The sequence below is a fragment of the Xiphophorus maculatus genome, chromosome 12, assembly GCF_002775205.1.
Source record: "Xiphophorus maculatus strain JP 163 A chromosome 12, X_maculatus-5.0-male, whole genome shotgun sequence".
NCBI classification, from domain to species: domain Eukaryota; kingdom Metazoa; phylum Chordata; class Actinopteri; order Cyprinodontiformes; family Poeciliidae; genus Xiphophorus; species Xiphophorus maculatus.
The window spans coordinates 9,359,888-9,380,381 of NC_036454.1; the positions used below are offsets into that span (position 1 = coordinate 9,359,888).

The 20,494-nt window shown below is 38.4% G+C and overlaps 1 protein-coding gene and 1 long non-coding RNA gene across 2 annotated transcripts; one reads left to right on the top strand and one right to left on the bottom strand.

Moving 5' to 3' along the window:
* Positions 1-439: 439 nt before the first annotated feature.
* On the top strand, positions 440-2,412 carry LOC102237258 (growth arrest-specific protein 1). The gene has a single exon (XM_005801007.2). It carries the CDS (start codon positions 1,017-1,019, stop codon positions 1,800-1,802), a length of 786 nt encoding a protein of 261 aa, XP_005801064.1. The 5' UTR covers positions 440-1,016; the 3' UTR covers positions 1,803-2,412.
* Positions 2,413-3,450: 1,038 nt separating this feature from the next.
* Positions 3,451-12,034, bottom strand: LOC111610369. The gene is made up of 3 exons (XR_002753636.1): positions 11,874-12,034; positions 3,839-4,000; positions 3,451-3,592 (listed from the first exon to the last, which is right to left on the bottom strand). It is a non-coding gene; the product is annotated as an uncharacterized LOC111610369 (long non-coding RNA).
* Between the last annotated feature and the right edge of the window lie 8,460 nt (positions 12,035-20,494).

Below are 20,494 nucleotides of genomic sequence, written 5' to 3' on the forward strand. Positions count from 1 at the left end.
ATTTATTATTGTTTCATGTAAAATATTAAGATGATTTTTGTTTTTCTGATATAAAAAAGGTAACTGCTGCTTGTTACACCCACTGATCGCCAAAGCGCAAATAAAACTGGAAACCTGTTGAGTATTATGGGAAAACTGGGATAATAAAGTAGATAACTTAAAAAATAAGCCTACGTTCTATTCCAACTAATCTCATCTTATTATGACTTCAGGGTTCTCCGTTTTATTACAGTTAGTCCACCGAGCACATAAAAGCTTTCGCAATAATGTCTCCACATAATTAGGAGCAATGTTCCCACCACTCAATCTACACTCAGGCGCATTCATCCTCTCCTCATGGAGTGTTTTCTCAAGACTCGACCTCCTCCCACCATAAACTCCCGCCCATTATTACGTACAAACCCTCAACAAGTTGCCAACCAATGAGGCGCACTTCACAAATGTATGGCGAGGGGGGCTGAGAAAGCCAAAGACAAATGCTCAAAGGGGTAGGGAGTGTAGGACCACTTTGAGACCCACAAGAGTTGTTGTTTCCCCCCTCGTACTGTTTGTTTCCAGTCCCTCTAACAAGCAGCGCTTAATGATCCAACGCACTCGGGGCTTGTCCGGCTTCTCTCTCCGGTTCCTGGAGATCCGCACAACGGAGACCCGCTGCAGTGGAGGCAGTTGTTCCTCTTCAATGTAATGAGAACTGTCCCACTCTTTTGGGGGAACTTCTCTCTTTCTCTCTCTCGGTGCGTCTGAGTTTCTGATTAAGTATTTAATTTTCAAAGTTTTTTACGCCCAATCATGTACGGATAGCGGACGGTTCGCGCAGGAATCCGGCTCAAGTGGATCAGCGCTGACGGGTTTCTGGAGACGGGATTACACGGCACTGTGGCAACTCGTTGAACGCCCACACACGGGCCCGATAACGCACCATCTGGCCCGGAGTAAATAACACTTCTCCAGATTGGACAATATCAATGGATGGACTTATGACACTGCTTTGAGTCTGGCCGAGTCAAGCAGCCATAATGGCAAACTCCAATCTTTCAATGCATGGTCTCTGCAGAGCTGTTTGGCCTCTTGGCTGCGTGCTTCTGATGTTTGGCTACTTCTCTGTGGCTTCCCCGCACCACGGTCGGCAGCTGATCTGCTGGCAAGCCATCCTAAATTGTAAAAACGAGCCCGGTTGCAACTACGCATATGACCACTACGTCCAGGCCTGCGAACCTGTGCTGAGCGGGGCTAAGAAGAGGTGTCCCAGCCACTGCATCTCCTCGTTAGTTCAGCTCAACTTGACCAAAAGCGGCCCGGCTCTGGAGGACTGCAGCTGCGGCGAAGACTTGAGATGCGCACGCACCAAGCGGGCCATCGAGCCGTGCCTGCCGAGGACTACCAGCACGGGCTGTACAGAAGCCCGGCTGCAGTGCGGGAGAGACGCGCAGTGCAGCTCCGCCATGCAGGACTACTTGCACCACTGCGGGAAACTTTTTAACGGCGCGATCTGCACGAACGCCTGCCGGAATGTGATCGCGAACATGCGTAAAATCCCCAAGGGTCAGAAGCTAGAGACGTGCATGTGCGACGGGTCGGAGAGGACCATCTGTGAGTTCGTTAAGAGCAGCATGAAGATGCTGTGCGTCGACAATCCAGACCCAGACAGGGAATACGGCAGCGGACAATGGGTCGACCTGGAGGACGATGATGACAACCCGGACGGCACAGTGGAACCGTGGAGCAGAGCCTCTCTCCCGGCTGCGGGCCGCTGGGGTCTGACCCTGTTGGCTTCTATTTTGGGTCTATCGCCCCTCCTTTAATCTAAGGGTTTTCAATTGTTCCGATAAACAGGCAATCAAAACTTTTGTCATCCATTGACCTGCTATAGTAAAAGCCTGACAAACTGAACAGAGTTTTCTTCGTCATCATAACGGCAAAATCCTCTGCAAAAAAGGATTAGAAAGGTCTGACACCACTGCAGATGCTTTGCTTATGAGATAAGCTAAACAGAATTGCCTACTTTTCCCGGTCACAGACTCTCATTGACATCCCGTCTTAATCAGCTGTGCACTGCCAATCTTTCTCCTTAGCTGTAAAGTATGAACTATTTTTGTATATGACAAGGCAGTTGCCATTTGGCACCACTGATACCTGATTTACAAATATTTAATGTAACTTGTAAATAAGATCAGGAGTAAAAGTGAAACAGTAATTTATTACATGCCTCCAAATAGCCAGCATGTCTATAGAGACTGAGAATTTCAGCTTTAAAGGGAATTTATTTTGACTGAAAATGGTGTAAATGCACTGTAAATATGTGTATAGCTAATATAGATTTTCTTTGCTATTTGTTCAGAAAATCCTCTATGTTTTAGGCTATGAGATGATTTATTCATAATGCAAAGTCTAGATTAAAAGCAAATGTCTAAATCCACTGTATTATTGCCTTAATGATATCCTTTCCCCCAAAGGCATAAAGGAAACTTGAAGATAAAATGTGTGACTGAGTTGTTTTTCTATTTGTGCCACATTGCTTCATTTGACTAGATGATTCATGAAGTTTTGTAAAGTTTTGACTCAGCCGCAGATATTTCTAAATTGATGCTCTGGATGCAATAAACAAACAAACAAAAAATATAATTAGGTTTAATAAATAAGACTGAACATTTTAGATGGGATGTATTGCAAGCACTTAAGAGGCTTTTTTTGTTTTTAATGTGCACTTCTGATCACTACGTTGCAATAGCAACCATTTTTATGCCTACTGAATGACAGTAATGTAAATCAGTGTGGAATGTTTTTTTTTTGCTCATAAAACTTTATATGATGGCTAAAGATAAAAGAGGTCACTTTTTGTCAATAATCGTGGCTTTTGTTGAAAGCTGTAGCATTGCTCAGCTAATATGCTCCATTTTAATCAAATAAAATACAATAATTTGACAAAACTAATGAAAAGCTTTGTTAGAGATCCTTGTGTTGTTTCTTAACATTTTTAAAGACTTTTCGGCTTTTTTAAAATGTTGCCAACATTATTCCCAACCCTTGTTTCTGTAACTACAGTGGTACACACTCTTTTAAGTTTCCCCCTGCTGACTGATAGCCTAATGACCTGCAATGTCTTGATTTAGCTGCCTTTTGTCAAAAACAACTGTCGTCATAAATCAACAACTCCCCCTCTACAGCCACCAACCACTCAGCTCTTCCCTGAAAGTCAATGACAGCTAAAAACTTTGCCTCTATTTCCTTTACTTACACAAATTTCTGCAAATAATTATCTTTCACTGGGAAATTGATGTAACATTTGAATTTGATTTCTGAGTATTTGCAAATAAATAACAGGAAAAAAATGGGGGATGTTGCAGAATCATCTCTTTCGGTCGGTACTTTACATCCACGATGTGCTGCAAAATGTTTTATTAGCGCTGGGGACAAGGGCCCTCCAGCTGAATGGATGGAGGAGAAGTCGAGTGGCATCTTTGTCATGGAAATGTTAAGCACATAATAGTTGGGTAGCACAATGGGGAGGCACTTCATTCTTTCAGGCCGGCTTGACACCTCTGGAGAGCCGAGCGGTGGGGAAGCATGTGGGAACGATCTGCTCGGGCCCTCGCTGGAAGAAAAGAAGTGGAGAAAAATGTGTGACAGGCTTGGGAAGGGAGCATTTTCCTACCTGTGTTTCCCTAATGTGATACACACTCCAAAAACTAGAAATATCCAGCAAATGTGTTCTGAAAAAAATTCTAGAAAAAATTTATTTTCTCTACATAATTTTGTTTTATAAATAGATTGCAAGCTACTAAAACTCCGTGCCTGTTTTGTTGTTGACTGCAGATGCAGCAACTTCTAAATGAAATACCTTGTCAGTTTCCTGCAGCGTCGGTAATGCGATCCACCGTGCCTGAAGCTTTCCAGGGAGGAGAATAGCTCAGCAGCCCAGCTTGTCCTCCCCTCCTCCTCCTTCTCTACCCCCTTCTTGTCTTTCTTTTTGCTTCTTGCATTTGTTCAGGCAGTTTCAGCACTTAGGAAAGGCACAGCATGTGTTGATTAGACTGCAATAATGCACAATGTGTGAATAGAAGAATGAAGTGCCAAAACTCTCACAAAACTTGCTTGCTTGTCCTAAAATTGAATTGGTGTAAATTCTGGGTTGTAGTTTGTCTCATAGTTTTGTGCTCTCACAAAAAAAACAAAAAAAAAAACAGCATTTGAAGTTTAAAAATCAAGAATGAACTTTAAACACTGTAAATGACAACATGGCCTCTCCTACTCCTCGAGCGCAGAGGGGATTGCGTGTGCTCGCACGTGTGTGCATGTGTGGTAGTTTTGGGTTCGATTTACAAACTGTGGCTGTTTGTGTTCCAGCTCTTTGAGCATGTGTAAGGTATCTCTGCCATCAACTGTGCTTCACTGAGCTCAGTTCACTCCCAAGCTCTGTCTCCTTGGCCTCCCGAACAAAACGGCCCACACTTCACCCCATGCAGATCACTTCACCCCTTCACCCTGAGCTTATCATAGCACAATGTTTACAAAGGTGCTGTGCTCCGAACCAACTGGGAATGCTTCAGATCTGCCATCCTTCCTAAGCAGATCAGAAGATCTGTATTTATTTTTTCTGCCTTTCTAAGCAAATAACCACTTATCACTTCTTCCCTGGTTGAGTAATGTAACATAACACATTCAATTACGTTTCTATATCTCTCTATGCAATTACATTAGGTATTAGATAATGTAACATATTACAAAAAAAAGTCAACTACATGCCTTCCACTTTGATCCAAGGTATAAAACCCAGATTTATCGACTGGATTTCAGATTGAAAGGCCTGATTCATAACTCCACTGCTTTAAAGTCCGGTGGTGCCCTGCTTTACACCACACTTTACATTGGACTTGGTGATGTGTGTGAAGATGGTTGGTCTTAAAGTAAACTGAAGACTGCATAGAGTTTGGAGTTCTGTAGCTATAGTGAATCTGTAAAATATTGGTGACCTCTGTTTACTATTCACCTCCGCTGACCCGGCTTTGATTTTGCATGTCTTTACATGTTGTAAAGCCATGTCCGGACATCCTGTCACTGTGCCACGCTGGGATTCACAAACCTACTGAGTTTCTTAAAGTGTTGCCTCAAACTAAACAGATCTCTGAATACAATATCAGCAGAATTATCCATGACCCTACAATGTTGGGTCGTGGACGTGGAAGATAAGTTAATTTCTTATCTTCCGCAGATAAGAAATGAACAACTTATAATGTTTTAAAAGACCCATACTTCAGAAATCCTGAACTGCCCCTCTAAGGACTCTTTTGCCTAAATGTTACATCGATAAACTGTAGGCCTAAAACTTGCCTTTTCAAATCTTACTGTGAACTTTAATGCTAATGTACGCTGACGATATTTCTCACAGGCGTTTGTTTTGGCCTTGTGCAGCAGAAAGTGATGGAGAAGTGGCTGGACAGTTGAAATGGCCGAGATATAGGAGGAGGCACTGAGATGGAAAGTTCACTGAAAGGATTAGGAATTAATCCCCCTTAAGTTATCACAGGGTACTCGATGGAATGGGCTCTGCCACGACTACCCTCTGTGCCCCTGCTCTAACATGTTGATGTTTATATTCAGATTAAAAATCAGTCTTCTGCTATTAGCAGTTTTATTTTCTCTGTAGTTTAAATTTTGTTTTGTTATGAAGTACAGTATACAACACCCCCAAATCATGCTTTTTTTGTCAGATTGTGTCTTGTAATATTCACTAATTATTTAATACAGAAGACTCCAACGCCAATACAGAACAAAAATGATTCATTTTGGATCTTTTTCCTTAGCTGTGCTTGCCTATATCAGCAGGTCTTTTAAGAAACCCTTGCTGTTTCTCTCCCTACTATTTCAGCTGCCACTTTGATTCCATCATGCAAGACCTCTGTTGAGTTCACAACCCTTTGAAATGAGAAAAAAGGCCTGTAATCCAGTTACTCAAGCTACAGCACGACTCGTAAGGTCCTGAGAGAAAACCTTCAGCACTAATCCTACTGTCATGAACAGAAAGCTCTGCTACCTGACTGTTTGTGGCAGCCATTTGATATATTCACTGTTTTAAATGTTGCTGCTGAGTGTCTGATAAAGGGAGGATCACAAAGTGTTGCATACTGGTTCTATTACTCATGTAGGATTGGAAAAAAATCAAAAAGACAATGTAAAAAAAAGTATGGGAAGCTAAATGAAGAAGAAAAGAACATTTCTATGTTGCTGAGAGAATTTAAGTTATTTTTTATGAATTTTTATTTGTGTAATATCATTATCAATAAAAAAAAACAACAACGATTGAAGTCAATTTAATAAGAAAAGACTTTTGTTGCTGGTGGACAGATTTACCTGGACTCTTTGTCTAGAAGAAAACAAACCCAAATCTAAAACCTTGAAGCATATTGGGGTATGAAAATATCTCAGAAATGCAGAAGCAACGTCTGTATGCCAGCTTCTCTGATCTGATTTGATGAATAAAACACCATCAAATGTTGATGGACTTTAAATGTTGAAACATTTGAATTAAGAACAAATGTTTGTGTTTTCTCTCTTTAAGAAATAATTAAAATTACGTGGAAGAAATATAACCAGAAGGAATAACAAAAAATGCCCAACATGCTGTTTAAAATTTTACCTTTAACAAGACATTTTGTAAGCAGCATCTTAAAAGGTGAAATGGAATAATGAACAAATATCTGTCTTGATGTCAATAATATAACAAACAAAACCAAACAATATATAGCCCAAAATAACTTCTTTATACTTGGTTACCTCTGTTTATGTTTCCAGGAATCTTGTACCTTTCCCCAGCAGTCAATGAGCAGTTGGATTAGGATGAGCTTTAAACAGGTCACCAGTCCATCCCAGTTAACATCAACAATAACTTGAAAATGACCAAAATTAGGTGTTTGCAGCCCATCTGTGAAGAAATGCCTCCATTTTACTTCATGCATTGGCTACTATGGTCTCACTGAGCAGCATATTGAATCTGACATACATGTAACATAGTATTCGCAGTTCCTATATTTTAATATCTTGCTGACAAATGTTTTGAAACACTATTCAACGTTGCTGTAGTTAATTGGAACCTGCACCTGGTAACAGTGCTATTGTCATTTTTGTTTTTCCCTTCCTGGGGTCCTGGTTTAGATTGTTAAAGATCTAGCTGCATATCAGAGGTGGGAGTGACAGCAGACTAGAAGACACCGCTCACACATTTTCTCTCCATGATAATTCATCTTACATTTAACTATCTCTTGCTAAAGTAAATAAGCAAACTAAGCTGCACATAGAGTCTCCTATATTCTTGCCAATTTTGTGCCCAGCTGTTAAAAATGGTTAAAGAATTTGGTCAGGGTTAGAAAAAAAATACAAATATTAAGCATATTTATGTTTTGTATGTTTCAAGGTTAAAGTGACATGAAACTTAGACACACTGTTTCCTGTCTTGCAATGTATCTTGGGATGTTGAAGAATGCATTATGTGGGTCAGAATGTGAGGAGAAGAAATGCATTTTGTGGAACATCAAGTTCCTACATGTTTCTGAAGAATGTGTATCACTTTTGATGTTCTACTGTTTTGTATGTTTGGTATAGTATGTTATTCAGTTGCTGCTTGCTGCACTCACCATTTTACATTTATAGCTTTATTTTAATTTTCGATTTTTATTAATGCATGTGGAAATTTATCTTGTTTCCAAATCATAAATATTTATTAAGGGAAATAACGATCTAAACGATCTACCATAGTAGATGGTAATGTGGTGCCAGTAAACATGGCCCAGCACTTGTTTAAAATAAACAAAAACATCAAACTCACTTCCACAAGAAGCATGGTAAAGGTTGTATTGATATACACTTTCACATGTTTCTCATATTGTGGTACCAAATGGGTTTTTGTGCCACCCTTGGTGGTAACAAATACCATCAGGCAGTTATGATGGGCTTTCATGAGCCTTTTAATATTTGTTCCATTATTCTTGGCAGAATAATGTTTAGTAAACTTAATTTAGCTGTGTTGGAGTGCTTTGTCCTTTTTTGAACCATTCATATGTGCCACGCAGTATCAAAGTACACGTAAACCCAAGGTCACAAACTGATGTCCGAGCATGGTTGTTTATCATTCAGAGCAAATTGTGTTGATTCTAGAGCCACACCAAAGCCCCAGACAGTCACACCACCACCACCGTGTTTGACTGTTGGTATATCTTGTCTTGGGGATTGGTGTTTGGGAGATTTTGGCGAGGCCTCTATGTTGTGTTTAGCCTTAGGCCACTGCGGCAAAGACTCTTTCTTATCATTGATTTATGAACAAGGATCCTAACTGAGGCAAGTGAAGGCTGCAGTGATATTATTATCAATTCTGAATTATTTAGTGACATCTTGAATGATTTGTTGAAACACTCTTGATATTATATTGGTAGAACAACCCTGATCGGACAGGTTCACCGCTAATCCATATTTTCTCCATTGGCTCCAATTGTAGTTCACTGGAGTAAAGCTTTCCAGATTGAATTTATTTCTCATGTTGTCTGTAACCTAATAAATTTAGGAATGGCGCATTGGTCTTTAAGATCTTGTAGTCTACTTCATGTTGTTATACAGGTTCTTTTAAAGTAGTTTCTTGATTTTATAGGTCAAGCAGTGATCAATTTGGGCCTGGCCAGTAAAATGGAGGCAAAAAAGTGTTTGGTAAAACTTAAGTCATCATTTAATAATGGCCACTATGTACTTGACAGCTTATTCCTCTTTACATATCTAAAATAATCATAAAAAACTTTTTGTTTTTTATTCAGTGAAGATGTTTTTTCCTGATATTAAAGTAGTTTGATGTTAAGCAAACACAAGAAATATGCAAGAGGGCAAATACTTTCACAGTCTGTAAACTGGTAATGCTGGTGAATATTCAGATCTTGCTCTACGAACAGTAGTTCAAGCATTGAATCGTCTTCTTGAAAGTGCATTTCTGACACCTTAAGAGGGTCAGAAGGTTTTGACTTTTTGAAGTAAATTACATAAAGGCCGAACTCAACCTGTGGGATACAAAATGTATTCTGTTTGCTTTTAGCTTTAGTGGCTCTTGCATCTCCTTCAGCTTGTGACAGCCCTTAGGTCCGGCTGCCTCACAGGCTTTTGTAGGGGGAGGTCCTCAGCGTGTTCACACATCGCTGGAAGAGCTGGAGTGTTTGTCTTTCACTGTGACCACAACACAAACAACTTCCCCCACAAATAAACAAAACATGAGGCAGGGGCCACAAGTGCAGCAGGATGCTGTCCAAGAAGCACAGAGACAAAAAGTTCGGGCCGCCCTCTGATTTAAAAGCGGGGCTTTTTTTATACGTGCAGACTTGATGCATATGCACATGCACTGATTTGCAACAGGAAGTGTGTTTCTTTGTGGAGGAATGCAGGTCGGTTTCATACCAAGATAACTAATCTGAATTTTTCTCCCATGATTACCCATACCTCTGAAGGCCTTTTCTATATACGTGCACCTTTGTGGGGGCCTCAACTATTTAAGGAAGAGGAGTATACAGGCAAAGGGAAGGGGGGATGGGCAGAGAAAACACAAAACTTGCTGACAAGGGGCATAACTTAATTTCCACGGTAGGGGGACAGCTGTGCAGAGTAATCTGCCATGGCAGCCCATTCAAACTTCAATGGTTCACTTGACCCACCAAGGAAAACTCAAACTGCATCCAGCCCCCTCCGATGAGGAGGCAGTGACCCGGCCACCATTTATAGGATTGTCTTAAAGAAACATACCCATCTCTCTTGTTATTGATAACACCCTCCTCCTCACAAACACACCCACACACTCGTGCAGCCAAGTCAGTGGGATTCTTAGCTAACTGGACATCTCAAAAGGTCACATGAATTTTTAAGGAGCTCATGTTCTAGTCTTTTGGAGAAAATAATTTCAATTTTCACAACAATATGATGTGAAGCAACAAATTGCACTTACAAATATGCAGTGATGTTTGGATTACGGTAAATGTACATTGAAGTACAAGTAGTGTACAAAAAAATACATTGGAAAAATATCAATTAAAACTGTCTTGTTTGCATCAATCTTAGCTTTAATAGGGAAGCTTGAAAGTACATTTCTGTACTTCTGTATTTTCTGTACTTTTCACTCTACAACCTAATTAACAAATAACTCCTAATTATTTTTTGTGCAAACATTAAAATTAAAGCAACACTAATTATTTAAAAAGAAAAAAGTTCTCTCCCTGAAAATGAATAATGAGGCCAAAGCATGGGAATTGTGAGGACTTAATAGTTTAGCTGTGGAAGTCAATAGGGGCTGGGGGTCTCACTCCATTAAACTGACCCCCAGGGCCATGTATTCATCCCTCACGCATTCATTTCCTCTTTTATGTTCTCTTGTCCTTTCAGCGGAGAGCAGGCAGTAGTAGAGCTTCACACAGAACTGGCCTGGTACAGACTGTAGGTCATAAATATGTTGGTTAGCTCGAGACGCTTTGTTAACCTGAGTACAAACAGAAGGCAGGATCATAACACTGGTTACTGGTTGTGTCTCTAAATGTACTGTTACTTTAAGTCTTTATTTAAGTGTTCATAATCCTTCAGCTTTTTAGGATTTGGTCACCTTTCAACTTCAAACTTCACCATATTTTATCAGCTATCTCCACAGCATGATGCTGCCACTAACAAATGTCATCTTAGAGATATTGTGTTCAGGATGTTGCCCAATGTTAATTTTCCGTCACATTTTGCTTGTGGGCCACAAAGATCAGGTTGGGTTTCATTCAACCAGAACTACTCCAAAGTTACATGGCTGCTTCTCTGATTATTGCTCCCTTTACCCAACCTGTTAGCTTAGGGGGATAGCTTTAGTCTTGGTAAGTCTTAAAAACGGATTGAACATTGCTTTAAACTTCTCCACAACTTTCACTCTATTTCTTGGTCTTTATAATGTTGTTTGCTTATAAATGTTCTGCAAGACCATTTTTACACCTATAGTTTGTTTACTTTGGTCTGAATCAGCTTAGTTTGTGTACTTCTCACACAGAGAAAAACCCAAGCGAACCAAAATCTGTTACCACAATCCACATGGGAACATTCATTCTCTTTATTGGTCTGAAGTATGTTCAACAAATGTAAATACAAGAAGCGGACTTTGAGCTAGTAGGAAACATGGAGAAATTAGTCACATCATTAGTTTATTTCTTTGTACTATTTCATGAAAAATTATGAGAAGTATTCTGAATAACTTTGAAAAGATATCTTTAAAGTTTTATGAAAAAGATGCACTGCCATTGTTTATCAGTTTGTTTATTATATCTAGAGTTTTCTGAGAGCACATGGTGTCAGTACGGTTGTTTTGGTGTACACCCTAGTGTAGTTGCAGTATTCACATCTTCACAAATGAACTGCACTAAGGGGAGAACTGAACTGAGTTTTTCTAAACTAAACACCTTAAGGGTATCAATTTATAGTCATATTTAGAATAAAATCAATAATTTACTTACTAGGTGACTTCTGAAAACAATTGGGCACACTGGATTTTATTAAATAGCATTGGTTAACTAGCATTAAATATATATGTATGCCACACTTTTCAGAATTTTTTTTGATAAACTTTGAAAACCAGGTTTGAAAACCAGTATCAATGTTGAAGGGGCAAATACACTTTTGCAAGGCACTGCAAGATGCTTCATTTTTATTGCGATAATTCTAAAAACATTGAAGCCATTGTGTTTTGGGAGTTATGCATTTATTTGGACAGCATATAAAACAAAACCTGATCAAAACCTGCTTAAATAATACACATCTTTGTATAAGGTGTTGGTCCAGTTCAGTTTATATACATATGCTGTTCAGTAACTGTATGGTTTTTGTGTACTCACCAGATTAGTAAATGATCCATATAGGCTCAGTATGACCTTCTAAACACTGCTTTTCAGATCTCTTTTTGTGCTGAGCTTCCTGCAGAGGCATTTGTAAACATCTTCAAGTGAAATCCCCAGAGCAAACACATGCAAAAGCCTTCGACATGCCGCTCTTCACTCCTCTGCCGAAAGGGGTTCAGGGCAGAGGACATCTGCGTTTGAAGTCCAATAAGTGGCTGTAAAAGAAGTGCTGAGTGGAGTTTGGAAGAGGAAGCAATCACTTGATTTCAAAAGCAGCAGATACAATATAAACAAACAAAAAAGGGGTGTTTTTTTTAGGCGTTTCCTTTTTTTTTTTCTTGTTGCTAATGCTTCATAATAAGTTGCTAATTTATTTTATTTCTCCAGTAATTGCTAAGCACAAAAAACAGGCAGAAAGAAGCCACTATTGTCTTTAAATATCTTCCCCACACCAACTCTGTATGTCTCTGTGTTACATATGTTAATCCATACATCTCTAAATGTGATGAATTTCTAATAAACTGAGCTGACATGACTTGAACCCACAATGAATAATCCAGTTTAGGCACCAATAGCCGCACACACAATTGTGTAGTTTAGCAAAGCAACTGGTGATTCAGGGTCAGGAATAAAGCTCTCTTTGTGCTTTGCTTTATAATGGAGCAGGAGGGCTTTCAGACGCATCTGCATTGTTTTAGGGAGCAAGATTGAATCTATGAACAAGAGAACAGAAAATGCAGAACAAAGACGTTCCACTTCTTCTGCAGTTCCTCATTCTTGTGATTCTGAAAACTATCAAACTTTACTCATCTTTGGGGTTCATATCTGAAAAAAATATAAACAAAAATGCAGTAGGTGCCCCACTTTTCCAGCACTGGTTTGTTATAAACAATGTGGTGATACATAGTGAGAGAATTGGACATGACTAAACTGAACTATGCAAAAAAGATAGTATAACTGATCGAGATCATAATCTAGAAGTAAAAGTCAGGTTTATTTATTTTTTGCACCATCCTGTTTACTCTTCTTTCAGCCCACAGATAAAAATCCAGTTTATGAGCCTGTTAATGACGACACAAAGTTGAACGAGTCCTTTCTTGAACCGCTTATATGTCACATTAAGGACAGTGTAGAAACAGCACGGGAGGGCGGGCCATAAAACTGGGAGTTCGTAATGTCTGGAGCTAGAAACAGGATTTGTGTGCTTGCATGTATGCATAGGGGGGAGGGGACGATCAGGAGTGAAAGTGAACAGGCTGCAGTTCTGGCAAGGTGGTGGGAGGGTTGTTTTTGTCAGCAAAAGTAACACAGAGCAAAAATACATGCACATTCCAAGGAAATTATGCTGATAGTGCCTTTGTACACAACTCCACAAGTGCTTGGAACAATAAGCAAGAGAAAAAGACTCTAGCATACATAGATTTTCCAAGATTGGAAAAACAAGTTCCTATATCTTCCTGAAAATATTTGCAAGCTAGTTTTGTTTTATTTCAACTTTACTAAAATATTTGCTCTAGAAACCAGAGAAAAATACTTGGTCAAATTTTGTTTTTGCAGTGTTCGTGAGCTCAGCCACTAGGTGTTGTTTTCAGATTTATAAATCTGTAAAGGTGTGTGCTATTTTGGTGCCCATCTCTATTTTAAGAGCATAACCACTGCGTTAACTGATTATGTTTTATGCGTTAACTGCACAAAACATTACAGGTCTAAAAAGGCATCAATGAGTTTTAATCTGATAATGTAGATCAAAATTTTACTTACCTAAAATTCTGCAGAAACACTGTCAAGTCATCCAGGATTAGCTTTTCTTTATTAACAAATATTCTGTGAGGACATTTTTGCACCTCTAGTTTGTTTAGTTTGGTCCAAAGCAGTTGATTAGTTTGCTAATGTGTAACTTTTTTTGGGGATGTTTTGTTGCTTTTCACACAGAGAAAACACAAAGTCACCACAATTACATGTGAGAACGTTCAGCCTGTTTATTGGTCTGAAGCAGCAGCATCAAAAGTAAATACGGGAAGCAGATGCTGTGATCTGAGCCAGTAAACTAGGAGAATTTAATCATACATTAGTTTGTTTCCATGAAAAGGATTATTAGAAGATGTCTCTAAAGTTGGTTTGGGCTTTATGCTTTACAAGAAAGATTCTAATGAAACCATGTACCATTTCCCTTCCACTAATCAATTATTCCCAACATTTTTTTGATTTATTAGGTAAAATCCCCCTGAAAAAATAATCAGTACCCATAAAATGAACCTTGGCTTTGATTGTATAAAATGTACAGAAGGGGAATCAGATATAACACTGTAGTTATTTTAGTTACTGCATTCAGAACTCTTTTAGTGCTGGTTCTTATGGTTACTATGCACAATTCCTGTACTTTTATCTGTACTTCTAACAGCTAGTATCAGGAGAGCCTGATACTAAAACCCATTACACAACACAGTGGAGAATTTATGAATGTCTGTTTGACTTGGAGTCGTGTGAATATTTAGCAAAACAGTCAAACATGAGAGTCCAGAACTGGATTTGCAGAGAGAAAGATGTAAATATTTGGATTAGAGACCAACTTGTGGCTTCAACTCTGAGCTGACATCATCCACACTGTGAAGCTATTTTTCTCCACACTTTGACAGAGACACTCGGTCTTAGGATGGTTTCTGTAGTTGTAGTAGCATAAGATCTTACTCAATGTGTCTTTGGATTTATGAGCCAGACAATCACTTCCAGATTTTCAAAACAAAATGTTGGAAATAAAGTTTGTATATTTGGATGGATGGATGAAAATGATGCTGCATGGTTTGGGAATAAATTACTCCCCTCCCTTTAAATTATTAGCTGTGAATTGTAAACTTGAAACACAAGTTTACAAGTTTGTTGTATTCGTGTCACATTTTCTGTGCTTTTCTTTACTCGTTTGTTTTTCACCTCTTTGCTGGCCACCAAACTGAATAAATTAACTGTTCTTTGTCTGATTATACAAGTTTTTCTTCTGCTTCTGAGGTGAAACCAAAAGGGCTAAAAATGTCTGTGCTTGTTGAAGTGGCTTTGCATAAAGCAGCAAATTATCACGGATCTAAGAACTGATTAATTTCTCTGCAGCCGTTTCATTTTACATCTGTCTCTGACTGGCATATCAGCTTCCAGTGGGTCCTTGGCCTTTGTATGGAGCAAAGGAAACAACAGCTGTTGCTTTCACAGGATTTTCTAACCCCAGGTCCTTGGAAAGAAATTAAATCTCCCTCTTTTCTCTGTTTTTTTTCTCATTTGAAAAAAAAAAGAAGTGAAAAGTACTCTTAACAGGAAGAAGGACGTCAACTGACACCAGTTACAAATGTTTTGCTCCATTTGTGACACCTGTAGTCTTTAATTCATTTTATCCCTCTGATGTACGGAAACACTGCATGCACTATCATCTCTCTCTTCACCAGAGAAGATCTTGGAAAGGGGATGAAAACAGACAGAAACTGACATATTCTGCTCCTTCTTTCACCTGTCTCATTATTAGCAGTGATGAAGGACACGCTCAGAATTCCCCCCAATTATTGTGTCTGAGAGCCGCCTCTTGCCCTGCGTCCACCTGTTGACAGAGCTGCTAAATGAGACCCAGGCAGGAATGTTAATCATACAATCTGACATGTTGCTGGAGATTTGGCCTTCAGCCTCCTGCCAGGCCTCTCGGACAGGTGGCTTTTGATGGTGGAACAGATATAATAAGAGGAGTTTGGAAAATTGTGAAAACTTAGAATTTTTTTTTATTGCTTTTGGACGTAGCAATTATATATTACCAAATGTAAGGTTTGGAATAAATCTTTTAGACAATGTTTCTTGGTTTTGAAAATTGAGGAAAAAATCCTGAATTAGTGTAGCATAAGCGATGTAAATTTGAGCCATCTAAATACTGCGGTGTTTAAGTTGCTATTCTGGTTATAGTGTCAAAACAATCAGTGAAAGTGATCCATTTTCTGTCTCCACAAAGAGATTAATGATTTGCATACATTTCCATCTGAATATTCTAGTTCCTGTTCGATTGGTGGATGATTAAAGGCAGACCAGATTTCATAAAACTGTGAAATTGCCCTGTCATTTAACGGCTGCAAAAGCTTAAATCTGCTTACAACTTCAGTGTTATAGGCAACTGTTGTTGCACAATACAAGTTTGTTTAGCATCTTGTCTGTGACTTTCCCAACCCCTTTTTCGATGAGTATTCTATTAGTTAAACCTGTCAGTCTAATAGATCAACAACCCAATAACAACTTCCTGTTTTACTCCAAAATGAGTGTCAGGGGTGTAGAGATAGAACAGGTGCCCCATGTAAGGAGGATCTTTGACACGGCCTTCCAGGGTTGGACTCCTGGCCTCCAGACCTTTGCTGCATTTCTCTGTGCCTTAACTGAGTAAAACACCACTATGTTCACAAAGATTTAGTTTGTAAGGTTATTATAAACTATAAAGATCTGAATACACCCCGACAACCTCAGATGCCTTCTAGAGAAAAGACAGAGTTATTTTGCAACAATGATAAGTTGTATATTTGGAGGAGTCAAGGAGAGGCTAGTGGTGTACTAGACACAGTGGTTGGAATTACATGTGCAGTATGTTTCAACCTTTCAACTTCATTTAATTCCTGAAGATGTTACAACATCTACATGTTAACTTTAAATCAACTCCTCTAACCCCACATGGACGCTATTAGATGTTCAAACAAGCTAATGAATGATGTTGATCTAAACTCTGATGAAAATGTATGAACTATGCTTGAAATCCCAGAAACAGATTTGCTTTAATTAGCTTTACTACTTGTGATGGTAAATATATAGACCAGAATTGTGTTTTCTGTGTAAAAGTTAAAATGTTTTCTTGAAATAGACTTGATGAGCCTTTTCTTTGAAGATTAGTTTAAAAATATGTGAATAATTTATGATTCTTTCCTTCTCTGTGATATGAGATCCAATAGATTTTGAAGAACTATCCCTTTTTGTGACAATTATTGCAGCATTATACCTAGAAAGCTGCTGGCAGAGACTGGCATTGTATGATGAAGTGAGACGGGCAAATTTATCTCATAATTCAAGCAGCCGCAGGGCACAAAGGATCATCAAGCCAAAACACAAACTAATTGCAGAGCATTTTCATACAGGTTCAGCAGATGATCTGTTTGATGTGTCTGTGTGCAACATGATTTGTCATCATTTTAGGGGGAAACCACAATGTTTTATCTTGTCATAAAAAACCAAGCCGAGCATGCTTGGTAGTGGTTAACCAGGATAAGGGAAAGATACTGTTCTGGAAATTCTTTCATAAAAGGGTAGAGAAAACGATTATAAGAAATTATAAAGATTGATCTTTGTCTTTAAATGTTTTTTTCAAAGGCAGAAGCATTCAAAGGCCCTGACACTAAGTCAGAGAAGCAGAGCCTAGAAATGTAGTAGTAGATCCTTTATACGCTTCACAGTTAACCACAAACAACTGGGAAGAAACTCAGCCCGTCAATAACAGAAAAAACAACTTGATGCATAGAAACACATTAACTGACACATACTTGAACTCTTCTTGCTCTCTGTGTTATCTGACCTTTCAAATGCACAGGTCTGCTTCTTGGACTATGTGCTAAAATTCTGCTTGAATGCATAAACTTTCAAAAGAAATAAAACAGAAATGTCTATAAAATAAGAACGCACACGTATGTATATATCCTGCCATTTCAATACCATACTCATGAGTTGAGCTCAGACTAAACATTAACAACCTGAAATTACTGCTAGTGCCATGTAGAGTTCAGCAAGGTGCACAATAAAAGCAATAAAAAAGTAAAACAGAAAAAATATTAGAGAGACATATTTGACTATGTCAAAACAATAAAAAATGTGCAAACTATGACTGTTGCAGCAACCAGCTATTTACTATAAGAAAAAACAGCTGTGTGACGACATTCTTAAGAAGGACTGCATTACGGTGACAGCCTGAAATAGTTCATTTCCCTTCTACCTTAGGAAGAACCAGGTTCATATATCTTGGAAGCCTCGACTGGATCCAGCCGATTTAGCACCAGATGATGCAAAACCTGAGCTAATGAGAGCAATAACTCTCTGTAATTCGTTGTGTCTTCTGTTTGATGGAACAGAGGGTAACCTACAGTATTTCTCCCTTACACTGTAAGTGTGTAAACTGGCCTGCTGGCTGCCGTTCTGCTGGGTTCTTCTGTCGTTGTCCGTTATACGCTGGAGTCACACTGCGTTTGCTGAGAGATGAGGTGTGCAGTCTCCTCAGCAAAATGCATATGAATGTTGATTTTTCTCTGAAGCTGCTCTTTGTTGGAAGGAGCAGCAGGGATGGTTTTTGCTGGCCTATGTTACACTAAGTTTGTCATGTCGGAGCTTCTGTCTTTAGTACCACTAGTAGCAAAATGCTTATACAAATTTAGAAAACAATGCTAACAGTGTCCAAACCAGAAATTCTTGAAACTTCACAATGCTTCTAAAATAACTCTGATGAGCAAATAGGATTTCTTTGTTGATTTAATCTGCCCAAATATAAATGAGGCAACATCCATGAGTTTAGACAAAAGTCTGCTCATATTTGTATATATTTCTTTAATTACAGACACTTTTGAACAATCTCATTACAATTCATATTTTCAATAAACTGTTTGTAGTTTTACAAAATGCACTTTGAGCTACTTTTGGATCTATGAAAGAAACCCAATACATACACACAAACTTACTCATTTGAGGGTTTTAGGAGAATCCTCAAATAAACTCAAGACTGAATTTTTGCAATTAATATAACTTTGGTCAACTCATTGTCAGCCACTAAACTAGAAGCAACAAATTGCTCCCATCTCTTTGCATTTTTATGGTTATTTCAACAACTTATGTCATTTGAGTATTCAGTTTTAACTTTTGCTGGATACAAACAAGATGAGTCACTATAATTAGTGCACATGCTAATCATGTGCACTAATTGGGATGAACAAAATCATCCCAAACTAATCATCCCAACTAAATCATCCCACAACTAGATCCCAATCCCAATCCCAAACTAAATCCATTACCAGCTGACATGTCATGTCACTTATAAGCATTCAAATTTTCATTTTTTAACTGTTTTGCTTTTACCCTTATTTCCAAATATTATGTTTTGACTTTATTCTTTTTTTACCACCAATTCAAACTCAAAGGATTTTAAATTATATTTTAAACTCGAAAGAAATGTTCCAAGTAGAAGTTTCATAACTTCAAGTTACTGAAATTAAAACCTAGACAATATGAAACCTCATCCTCCTCTTTGTCTCAAGTCAAAAGTCATATAACAAAAGCGACTGGTTGGTTTTTTGAGCTGGAACATCCCCCCTGACACCCAGCCTGCCCTGCCTCTTAAGCACCAGAAGAGCTTCCAGGATCTAATGCTCTTAAACAAACAAAACCTCAATAGGAGAAGAGCAAAGGCCACACAGCTACATTTAACTTTCTAATGTTCTGCTTGTATAATCTCAGCCCATTGGATGAAACCTTTTGTCACGATGTTTGTCTTTTCAGCTATGTCGAGAATATTTTAGATGTTTGCTTTGCAGCCATTCAGACACGAGCCATTATTTGTGATGTTTATTTTAGTGAAGCCTTGTCTCACGTTTTAAGCAAGTACATGCAGTGCAATGTGGATTTAGCTCATCTAAATTCCTTCACTCAGCGGTCTCTATTATCTAATAAGCAGCTTTTGTGTGCTTTTTGACACTCACAGTTTATGAACAAAGGAAACCATGTTAATGATACTCAGCTGAATTAACTTTGATCAAATAAAGTGACCACAACATGAAACCCACCCTTTCACATCCAAACCATTCTAAGCTCAAAAGCAATCATCATAATCTTTATCTCCTTATAAACTTTGAATATACATCAATGAGAGATTTCAGCCCTCAAGATTTTTGTGCATTTTTTAAGCATTATTGCTCGAAAAATAAAAGATTAAGAAATTATGTAAAATTCTCATGAGGAAAAACAAGAATTATTAAACCATCAACGCAAAAGTCTGTGTTACAGAAAATTAAGTTGTTGCAACTAAATTTGGACAAAATTACCTGTTTCTGTTAGAGTACATATTTCCAATTAACCGTTTCGTAATGGTTTATTTTCTATAAACCATTAAGAAGTCTTCCTTGGTAATTAAAAATGTATTAGTTCCACTGGCAGATTATTTCAATAATAACATGGGAAAAATGTGTTGTTATATGTCAAGTAATTGAGGAATTATAGAATTAAACCAACCTCCAAATAATTTGCTGAAAAGTTATTTCTAAGTTTTCTCTTATTTCAAGTCTACTGAGACATTTGCACTAGGAACTAGACCAAAAATACTTGGTAAGATTTTGTAGCGTATGCAAGTTGGACGTCAGTGGGCACCGAAGAGGCTGGAAGCCATGGCTTAATAATTACCAGCACTGTAATCTGGATATAATTTACTGGTATAACAAAATTCATCAATTTCAGCAATTAACTTCATAACACAGTCCAAAAACATGACTGTCAGGTTAATTGGTCTATCTAAATTATCCCTAGGTGTGAGTGTGTGTGTGAATGGTTGTTTGTCCTGTATGTCTTTGTGTTGCCCTGCGACA